Source organism: Aptenodytes forsteri, unplaced genomic scaffold, assembly GCF_000699145.1.
Source record: "Aptenodytes forsteri isolate BGI_AS27 unplaced genomic scaffold, ASM69914v1 Scaffold336, whole genome shotgun sequence".
NCBI classification, from domain to species: domain Eukaryota; kingdom Metazoa; phylum Chordata; class Aves; order Sphenisciformes; family Spheniscidae; genus Aptenodytes; species Aptenodytes forsteri.
Window position 1 is genome coordinate 1,147,370 of NW_008794911.1, and position 11,106 is coordinate 1,158,475.

General features: G+C 40.5%; 1 protein-coding gene across 1 annotated transcript in view; it reads left to right on the plus strand.

Moving 5' to 3' along the window:
* The first annotated feature begins 2,575 nt into the window (after nucleotides 1-2,575).
* Nucleotides 2,576-11,106, plus strand: part of MAP3K8 (mitogen-activated protein kinase kinase kinase 8) — a 16,234-nt gene continuing 7,703 nt past the window's right edge. Inside the window, exons 1-4 of the mRNA XM_019470997.1 lie at nucleotides 2,576-2,651; nucleotides 3,571-3,931; nucleotides 6,704-6,868; nucleotides 8,393-8,654. Of these exons, the coding sequence (XP_019326542.1) occupies nucleotides 2,617-2,651; nucleotides 3,571-3,931; nucleotides 6,704-6,868; nucleotides 8,393-8,654 (823 nt within the window). The 5' untranslated portion in view covers nucleotides 2,576-2,616. The remainder of the gene's footprint in view (nucleotides 2,652-3,570; nucleotides 3,932-6,703; nucleotides 6,869-8,392; nucleotides 8,655-11,106) is intronic.

Sequence of the window (11,106 nt, forward strand, 5' to 3'; positions counted from 1 at the left end):
ATTATGAGTGTATGATTGTGTTGAGCCAGTCCGTGCAGTTTTTTGGGTTGTTTTGGGTTTGGGTTTTTTTTTAATTTTTATTGTAGGTTTTGTTGGGGTTTTTGCTTTGTTGATCCTTGACACAAAAAAATCCCACAGGGGATCAGAAGTCTGATATCCAGTTACTCTTATTTTAATATAGTGGAAATAAGGATGCTCTCAAGCAGCACACTTCTCAGAAAAAGCGGTACTAGGTAAAAGGTAAAAGCCACTCATGATAAACAGAGAAATAAACCTTTGGCTTGCAAATTACTCATGTGACGATGTTGAAATAATGGCAGAACTGGAGAAGGAGTCTTGTGCTTCAGCAACTGACATAAGTGCTTACATTTAGTTTTATTTTTCCACTGTAGATAACCAGTTTTTTAACTGAGAGCATAAGTAAAACATACTTAGTGATGCAATTTCTTCATTTAACTGGATTGTATCAAATGATACAGAAGATTACTTAGGTGCCCAGCACAGATACTAGTACAGGATTTTAGGGAAAAAAGGGAGAATGAATTCCTTGTTGGTAACTGGGCACCTTTTTTTGCCAGTGGTGGAAATATAATATATAAATTGCTGCATAATTTAAAAAATCAGCTTCACAGAGTCTAGACACTGCTCTCATTATGTGAACATCCAGTGTTTAGAATTTACTAGATATAGGGAAAAATGAAGTGTCTGCAGCTTTTCTCAAGCACTAAAAGCACAGAACTAAGAATATGTAGGTTATAGTCACTTTTTCTTGTTACTCAGAGCATTTTGGGTAGTAATTAAACTGTCGAGAATACTATTAGTATTGTGCTGTAGTTTGGGAACATTTTGAGGAACAGAGCAGAGCTGGCACTTGTGGAAAGCTGCATTTGGTCTAAACCGCACGAAAACGTTATCAGAGTGTGAATTAGTTTAATTGTGGTACGTACTTGTCTCTATCCACAAAAGACTAGAGCATCTGGAGACTTGTGTTTTTCTTCAGAAAGTCCCTCAGGACTAGTTTCTAACTTCACCTGACTTTTCAAATGCAGTCTCTCAGTTCCTTTTATGACTGGACTGTTTCTTTTCTCTCCACCCCCATTAATTCAGCACCAGAAAAAGCAATGAATAAAAGTCTTGCTGTGGGGAAAAACAGATGTTTCCTTTATAATAAAGAGTAAATAATTTCAGGCTTTGTTAACGGCCTTTTCCTTGGGCATAGAGCAGGAAGGTGGGATGCTAGGGGTTAGAAAACACCCCTAGCGTCTGTTATTTCTTGTGTAGGTTGGAAAAACCTGACCTCTCAGCACCCCGGATACAAAGCCTGGGTGCTCCCCGCTCGAGTAGTGCTAGTGACCACAAGGTTTCCTACCTGGCTGCCCTAATGCTAGGGGTGCCGTCAGGTTGACTTGAGGCTGGGTGACCTGGTGTAGAGTGCTGGTGAAAGTCGCCGTGTCCATCCTGGGGGGACGGAGGGGCGCGGTGCTGCTCTGCCACCGTCATCCCAGGGGGTTGAAAAGGAGCGCGTTGCACCGCAGGCACTCCCCTTGCCTTTTCCTATGCTGCATCTGCTGAGCTGTCCTGTCCTGCCTTTCAAATTCGCAGCGCGTGGTCCGAGTTTCTTTGCCAAGTCAGCCACGTCATTTTACTCGGTTTTCTTCAACGTTAGAGCTGACGTAAATACTCTAACCCATGAGAAATATGTGCCACAAAGCTTCCACGTCCTTGTGGGGAGGGTAAGAAAGATAAAGATCATAACCAGAAACTGTACCTGGGTAAAGGGCATTGCTTCATGGCCTCAGGGGACCGAGTCTGCTGCTTGTCCTTGAGATAAATAGGTTGTGCTTGCTGCTTTTCTTTCTTTTTTTTTTTTTAAAGTATCTTTTTGTCTGCTCGGTTTTCTTCAACGTTAGAGCTGACGTAAATACTCTAACCCATGAGAAATATGTGCCACAAAGCTTCCACGTCCTTGTGGGGAGGGTAAGAAAGATAAAGATCATAACCAGAAACTGTACCTGGGTAAAGGGCATTGCTTCATGGCCTCAGGGGACCGAGTCTGCTGCTTGTCCTTGAGATAAAATAGGTTGTCTTGCTGCTTTTCTTTCTTTTTTTTTTTTTAAAGTATCTTTTTGTCTGGTTGTTATCTTTTGCCCAAAAGAGATGGTTGCAGTGGATTATGAAAAAGGGAAATGAGAGCTCTCTAAATAGGGCACGGTCTACTCGGTTCTGCTAGAGGAAAAGGAGATCCTTCTCTTCTCTGCTATTAGCAAAGAATAACACTCAGGACCTAGCCATGGAAAACTTACTTTTCACTACTACTTGGAAATCTGGATGATCATACAGTAGCCTGATTCTTTTTGAGCTGTCATCTTTTTTTCTTTCTGCAAAAAAATCCCCTGTTATCTCAGCCTTGTGATTACTAGTTTTTCTTTCCGTGAAGCCTGTGAAGCAAATGATCATATGATTATAACCAGTCCTTCTGCTTGAGCTGGTCTGCCATGGCTTTATTTGTTTTGCTTTTTTTAATAGACTGCTACAGAACGCTGTGGAATTATCATTGGTGGTAAATACGGGTTCAAGAAACATGACGACTTTAGGGATTATATTGAGACCTTTTTGATGGTTTTGTGTGATGTAACCAGGATAAATACAAGGTAAGTGCTCCTAGACATTTACGTGTTGAAAACTATTTGTGTTAAGTATTTTAATGACTGACCATGCATATGGTTTTTAACTTGAATAGAGTAACTCTCTCTGGCTTAAACTAGGAACCTGGGATGGGAAAGGACGACTTGGGATGTTGAATCCAGTTTCTAGTAGTGAAAGTCCACTTCAGCAAAATGGTCAAGATTTATCTTAAAAAGTTATTGTTAGGAATAGTGAGGATAGAATAAACTGCTGGGAACTGCTTCAAAAGCTCATTGCTTTTATGATAGCTCCATTTCTGACTTTCTTTTAGAGCTGGTGAAAATTTCAGTTCAAGTCTAGTTCTGGTCAGTTATTTGCAAAAAAGATGGGTTGTGTATCTCAGGTGGTGACTTGTGCTTTATGCAATGATCCTAACAGATGCTTATTACTAGTGGAATGATCTTGCTCCATGACCTTCTCCTCTTTCTGGACACATCACATAAATTGCTCATAAAAACTTGGGGATAAATTAATTGAGTACGTTTATATATCTCTCTGTCATTCATTTCCAAATAATGAATTCCTTCATTTGTATTGAGGGTGCTCCTTTATTTTTGCATATCCAGCAAAATATAACTAGTTTGTGCTTCCTTACTGTGCCAGTTCCTCTAACAAAAAGCTTTGTCAAAGTAAATTCCAAGAATGAATGAAAGGGGAGGTTCTCTAATAACTTCTAAATAAAATTTCACTAGCAAAGACTTTTTTCTCCATTTCCTCTTCACCCAGTCTACTAATTATTACTTTCTTCATAATACAAATTAATAATCTTAAAACTAACTGGATAATGATGAGCTATCACCCTGATCACTTCTTTTCATTCTTTGCTAAAACAAATTTAGGTGAAAAGTGTTTCCAGGTTTGTTTGTTTCTTTTTTTTTTTTCCAGGAGTGGTTTTGCAAAGTGGACAGTAATGGAGTATATGAGCACGGGTAGTGATAGCAAAGAGGAGATTGACTTGTTGCTAACTAATTTAAACATGTCTGAGGTGATAGACATCATGGAAAACCTTTATCCAGGCGGAGACCTTGCAGTCTATGAAGACAGCTTAATTACAATGTGTGAAGAGGCAAATCAAAATGAAGAACGTGCGGAATCTTTACTGTTTTGTGAAAGGGAAGTTTCTTTGATGTCCTCCGTCAAATACGGGACTGTGGAAGACCTGCTTGCTTTTGCAAATCAGGTGTCTAACGCTGCAAAACAATTTAAAGGATGCAGACAGCAAGAGTCTGGAATCCTCTTGAATATGGTATGTCTCTCTTCTTTTTACTTGAAAATTAGCAGACCTTAGGAGTTATTAATGAAACTAAATAAAGATCACCCCCAGCCCCAGGAGTAACAGTCAGGCTGTTGTTCCCTGTGCAAACCTGGGACTGGAGGCGATCTCTGAGGTTATCAAGTCTAGCCTCTGCAGTCTCAGGCAGCTATGGAGAAAGGTCTTTTGTTCAGAAAGATCTACTCTATGTTGCCTCTTGGTATCCCTGGAGATTAGAAAACATTTCCCAACATGGAATAAAAATTTGAGACATGCCGTAAAAAAATCAAAAGCCACAACTATGACGGTTTACAGGTTTGGGAGACGGTAAGGGTTTTCCAGTGCCTTGTGTAAAAAGAGTTCATTATGCAAAACTCCCATATAAAGGTTAGGATCTGTTTTGGTATAGTTGCTGAATTCACTCTGTCTGCACAAAATGTAAAAAGTAGTGATGTAAGGAAAAAAAGCATATAGTATCAACTGTGACTTTCAGAATTACAATATTATGTAATATCACACACTGCTAAATTCAAGTATAGATGCATTGTTTTGAGAATATATTATTTTTTCCCCTAAAATTATTTGTGTTCTACAAGCATCTGTAAATAGAAGTCCAATGACACTAATATCTAAAATCAGTTGCTCTGGAAACAGTCGATTATGAAATGGAAGTTTATTCATATATGTTTGTGCTGCTGCTTTATTTTCTTAAGATGTTCTACATCTGTCATCTTAAATATCTTGTATGTAATATGTTTTATATATGATCACTGGTTGCTTGAGGCTTGCTGGTTACTCAGATGTGAAATAGCACGGAGTATTGCTTTATTGTGATTTGGAGGGAACATTGCAGTATTGCAAAACAGTCACTTTTTAAACTCTGTAACATTGAAATGACACTTACTAATATTAAATGTTTCCTATACTTAGGATAGACACTGTTCCACATACTCGTGGTTGTTTTGCTTGCATGTTATTTCTATAGATGCATACAAATGGTATGAACCAAGTCCTATTAGGTGCACGTGATCCATTGAGCAACTGAGGATTGGAGGCAGGGCATTACCTGTACATGCATTTCAGCAGGTGCATCTACATTGTAAATATCTACAGCATTTTAGTCAGGATCAGGAGTGTTTTTGACTGCCTGGTGGCCCCCACTGACTGCACCATGGCTTGCATCATGAAGGGTCTTGGAGCATACAAGCTGGATTTCTTTCAGTTGAAGCTAAACTGGAGGATGCATTACAGCCACAAACGAGCATTTACTCCATAGTACCAGGCTAGGAACTAGTCCTGAAAGCCTCCTGAAAATATGAATAGTGTGGTGGTCATTGCTGTCTTGTTCTGCAAATCCATTCCACTCAGTCTGTGTTACTTTCCAGGATAGGTGTAACCCATGTGGATTAGCTAGTCTCAACCCCTTGAAATGCAGAAGCGAGCAGGCGAGATGTACGGATTGCTGGAGTCGTTACCTTGGCTCTGATAAGTAGAGGGGAGGCTCATTCTGCATATCCTAAGCAAAATACTTCTTATTAAAAGACACCCCCCCAACAGTTAAGAACTTACCCTCCCCAAAATTAAGAACTTCTGAGAATTAACGTATTTCATGTAGATAGTAGTCACAAATGACAGTTTAGCAGTCAAGAAGATACTTTACTAATGGAAAAACATGAAGGTAGTTAAAGCAGAGAAAGATTATGTGCATTATGTCTTAAAAAGAAATCTAAACCAAATAGTCTTCCTAGTATGCTGTTTATTTTAAAAGGGGTAGCTGAAGAGCTGAGTACGTGAGACCATGTGACGGACGTGAAATGATAAATATCCGTGATCTGCTTTTACATATCTTCAAGAATCTTAATAAAATAGCAGTAAATAGGTTAATGATATTCCAGATACTGCCAATACTGTATACCCCTGAATTAATTAGAAGCATATTCACAGGAAACATTACTAATTCTTTAGCTGAGAGAATATTAAGAGACTGAAGAAGTAACATCAAACCTCAAGCAGTGCTCACATGGCTGTAGGTAGGGTCTCTCTGTCATGTGCAAAGGGAGCGAGCTGTTTTGGAGGAAGATTTAGGGCAAGATACTGACTTAGATGCTCTGAATTGCTTCCTGGAGGAGCCCTCCTCGCCTTGTTGACGGTATAGAGAACCAAAGCTCCCAACATTACCCACCTAAAGCAGACAGTGTGACTCCCGCTTTTTTTTTTTGAACTACAGTATAAAACTAGAAGAAGGTGGCTGGTAAAATTGCAGCAGACGTCTTTGCCTTTTTACTAAGCAGCAGAAACTCTGATACAAGATGGAAAATTAAAATGTGTTCCCCTAGCAGTACATGTGATATTAGGAAATGCTGAAACTCTTGCTCACATCTTATAAGATAGCCTGTGAATAACAGGTATGTGGCATAACAAGTTAGCAGATTACAGGAAGGACAAACATGTGCAGGTAAATCTAATAACAAGAGGTGGGTAATTTCATTAACCCAGCTGCTGTTGTTGTTTCAAGACAATTAATTGCAACTTACACTTTGTAAGTTAGTCACTGGAGAGAAACGTGGATGCCTGGGCTGTGAATGAATGCCACACCTCACATGCTGTTCCCATTTCGTGTTTCTAAATAAAGACTGCTGAACAGATCGCATGCATCATGCACATATATGTGACTTTTTTTTTTTTCCACTACATGTATAAAATTAATTAGGCTTGAAGTAGTTTTAACTTCATTGTGCTGATTTTTTTTTTTATTTAACTCCACAGATCACACCCAAGAATGGGCGCTATCAAATAGACTCGGATGTGCTTCTGTTTCCGTGGAAGCTGACTTACAGGAACATTGGCTCTGATTTTATTCCTCGGGGAGCTTTTGGGAAGGTGTACTTAGCCCAAGATAGAGAAACCAAGAAACGAATGGCATGCAAACTGGTATGTTAGTTCAGTAGTTCTCTCTCTGAGCAAATATTGTATGACATAGTACATAAAGTATATTTTCAAATATGTCTGTATCAAATTCCACTGTTAGGCTGATGATTATCTTGGTTTTGTTGGCCTACACAAGATAGGAAAAAATGCATGTTTTTAACTGTTAGCTTGTTTTAATTTTTTGGCTCTGAGACTGCAAAAGTTTCTGCATTTTGAAAGTATCGAAGTATGTGTAACTGCCACGTGGGCAGGCCTCCTGCAGTGCAGGGGTAGAAGAATTTCTACTTGTCCTGCTGTACTCAGGATGGTAAAATACCAGCATGAGATCACGTCCCTGCTGAAGGTGATAGCAAACCCCTGTTGCTGCAGATGGTTTTAGGATCTCGTCCTTTAACTTAAGTCTGAGGACCCCAGTTTTCTTTACTCCGGTGCCATTAACGTCCCTGAGAGCTCAGCTTACGTGCCACTCTCATTGTGTTTTGGGCGCTGACTGAGCTTAAGGTTGTGAGATGTCTCGAGAAAACTGCTGAGCACCCCTCTATTTTTATGCAAGCCAACATTTTCTTTCAACTTCACCTTTCAACATGCTATTCTGAATTGGGCAGTAAATATTTAGGGCCAGTAAAGGCTCAGCTGGGACACTGCTCTATATCCCCCGGCTCGTGAATAAGTACCTGTATTACTTCTGTGTGTGAAAGAGTTGGGGAGGCAGTTGTATGTCCTTCCCTTGCAGCCAGTGTATCCACTTGGGGACAGATTTTGTTTGCCGCTCTTGCATAACCCACTGCAGGATTGAAGCATCCTAATGTTTCTGAAAATACAAACAGTATTTCTCGTTGCAATAAAAATATTAGCCTCCTATTTGGTTCACAGCCACAAGTCTGAGGGAAGGAGAATAAAAAGAGAGGTAGTAGCCTTTCTGTGTGTGAGCAAACACTGCTTTTTATTGTCTTAGCAATCTGCTGTCAGTACTTTTTAAAGAAATATAGTGCTGCCAGGTGGTTGCTTTAAAGCAGGTTTCATTTCTTGTAGGCCATAAAACAGCACTGATAAGGATTGAATTGAGGTCAGTAATGGTCCTGAGCATGGTTAGTCTGTAGACTGTGCTGAGTGCTGCAAGCACTGATCCACGTGTCAGACGGGTGTATAGTTCTGGTAGAACAGATGAGACTGCACAAAGCTAATGGAAAAAGCGGTGGGATTTTTATCTCCTTTACCAGGAAGTTTGCATAGAGCTTTTGCGTAACCAGCAGATTTTGACGGGAATAACTCTTGCTACATTGCTTTTTCTGGAAGATTGCACTTCTTATTTGGGCATGATTCCAAAAACTCTCTCAACTTTAAACAGGATGTATCTCAACTGGAAAGGAAGAACAAGTCACAGGATCAAAATAAAGCTCCGTATTTTAACAAGTGAATAGGAGTGCTTTGCTTCCTTCTTCCATTTTAATCTAGAGGATAACTAGTGTTAGTACGGAGAACTTGTTTTTTGAGCTGCTTTTCTGTGGTTTTGTTTCAATGTCTTAGGTCCCAGTGGAACAGTTCAAACCGTCGGATGTTGAAATACAGGCATGTTTCCGTCACGAAAACATTGCTGAATTATACGGTGCTATTTTGTGGGATGAGACTATCCATCTCTTTATGGAAGCCGGAGAGGGAGGATCTGTCATGGAAAAGCTGGAGAGTTGTGGTCCTATGAGAGAATTTGAAATCATTTGGGTGACAAAGCATATTCTGAAAGGACTTGACTTTCTCCACTCCAAGAGGATTATCCACCACGATATCAAACGTATGTGTGTGTGATTCCTTGTGGTGCTTTCTGGTCCAGGCTGGGCTGGGGCTCTGGTGGAGAGCCTGGGACTGAGCTGTGGCGCGTAGCCTCGCATCTCTGGGAGGGAGGGATGGATAATGCTCAACCAATGACAAGTTCAGGTTCTGGAGATAATCGTTATTTACACTATTTATTAATTCACTTCAGTGGACAGGATGATTCGAAAGTCATAGTTCCTTTGCCTTTCTTGAGCAACTCAATTTGAAATAAAAACCTAAAGAAAATGAACGAAGTTATCAGTCTGTGTTAAGACAGAAGTTTCTGTCTTTCAATGTAAATTCATCCTCAGTGCTTCCATGCCTACCTTCCACTTGCACCTTCTGTTAGGTTTTATGTTTCTGCATGGCTGTTCCTCAGTTTGAGACACTTTTTGGAACTAAATACATAATTTGTACTGTTTTTTTCTTTCAACAATTACTGCAAATTTTAGTATATATTTGCTTTTAAAAAACTCTGGGTATTAACGCGTATAAATAATAAAAACGTATTGATATTAAACCTAAATTAAATACATTAATATTAAATTGCTTTAAAATTTAATTTTAATGCATTACATTTAATATTAAACAGTTTCTCCCAGCACCACCTCCCCCTGCAGACAGGTAAATTCTGCCTTTCTAGTAATAGTGCTTCTAATGAAGATGTATCTCTTCTGCGAGTTAATTTTTGCTGAACTTGAGGGTTTAAAATAGAAATATTCAAACTGAAGTGTCACAATAAATAGTTGACAGAAGATGATTATCAGGAATTGCTAAATTTTTATCTCGGTTTTGCATTTTTTTTAGTTAATGTGGGTCAGTACTTTAGATACAAGCCTTTGAGATTCAGACAACTATAAAACTGCTTAATTTTTCCCTTAGTTGTGCTTTCTCGCTTGTAGTAAGAGTCCTTCCTATGGGTTTATTGTAATTGGCAGTAACAATGACATTAATTAAAAGGTTTAAAAACCAAACCAGCCAAAACCCAATCCGCTACACCTAGATAGTGGATAGGAGAACCAGCCTGTTGTGAATGTGGTGGTTGTGAGTGCGTTTTGCTTTTCCCAGCCTTTTTCTGCGCTACTGGATGCAGGGCAGGAGCTGAGGCAGAGGCCGCCCGGGGCTGATGGCTGCCAGGCCTGGAGGCACCTGTGTGCAAACCCCGGCCACACTCCTGCCTGCAGGGAGCTGTTTTGTTTGAGGGGGTGAGCTGGATAACTCGGGGCCCTTAGTCCAAAACCAGCCAAAGCTGGGGCTGGGTGCAGTCCCAAACAGGCAGCAGAGCTTGCTGCGCTGTTGCAGCGTGGCCCTCTGCACCGTCCTTTGTGTGGTGTTTAAAACGCGTATTGTCAAAGGTATCCCTAAAATTACAAATTTATTTATGTAGTTTTGTAGCACTGGTGAGGAGACAGGTATGTGAAGCATTGCTTCAGGGATCAGTACTGCTGAAATCAAGCCTGTGTCTTCCCACTGGATGGTCATGGTGGACACTGTCAAGATGGAAAATGACCCGCAGTTTCCCCTGGGAGAAAATGTTTCTGTTGTGTAACTTGGAGACTTCATTTCTCCATGTCCTCTGAAACAGCAAACAATAATTTCTCAAGGCTTACACAGAGCACTACCTTCATAAATATTTGATCAGAAATACAACTGCAAAGAAAGCCTCTGAGTACAAAGTTGTGCCTTAGGCAGAGTTTTATGCAGGAAAGTGAATTAAGCTCCTAGATATTGCTGCAATTCAGTGGGAGTTTGGAACTCTCTTTTATTACTTTTGCAGCCATAGCCTCTCCTCTGTTGTCATGCTGAGCTGCTCTCGCTGACCAGTGCAGGCGACTGGTGTGGCTGTTGTGGAGGGGCCTCGGTTCCTCTCTACTTCTGTCTTCATTTACATCATTAGTGTAGAGAAACCTGTTGGTGACCAACAGTTACGTTGTTTATAGCCAGACCTGCACAGCATGCTCTCCTCCTTGGAGACCATTAAACATTTTCAGAGCAAGCCTCGCTGTGGAAGTCTTCCACCTTCCTCCCTGTCCTGGTTTCGGCTGGGATAGAGTTAATTTTCTTCCTAATAGCTGGTACAGTGCTGTGTTTTGGATTTAGGATGAGAACAATGTTGATAACACACCGATGTTTTAGGTGTTGCTAAGTAGTGCTTGCACTAGTCAAGGACTTTTCAGCTTCCCATGCTCTACCGACTGAGAAGGCTGGAGGTGCACAAGAAGCTGGGAGGGGGCACAGCCAAACTGGCCAAAGGGACATTCCATACCATGTGACGTCATGCTCAGTACATAAACTGGGGAAAGCTGGCCGGGGGGGCCGCTGCTCGGGGACTGGCTGGGCATCGGTCGGCGGGTGGTGAGCAATTGCATTGTGCATCACTTGCTTTGTATATTCTTATTAGGGTTTTATTCTATTTCAGTTATTAAACTGTT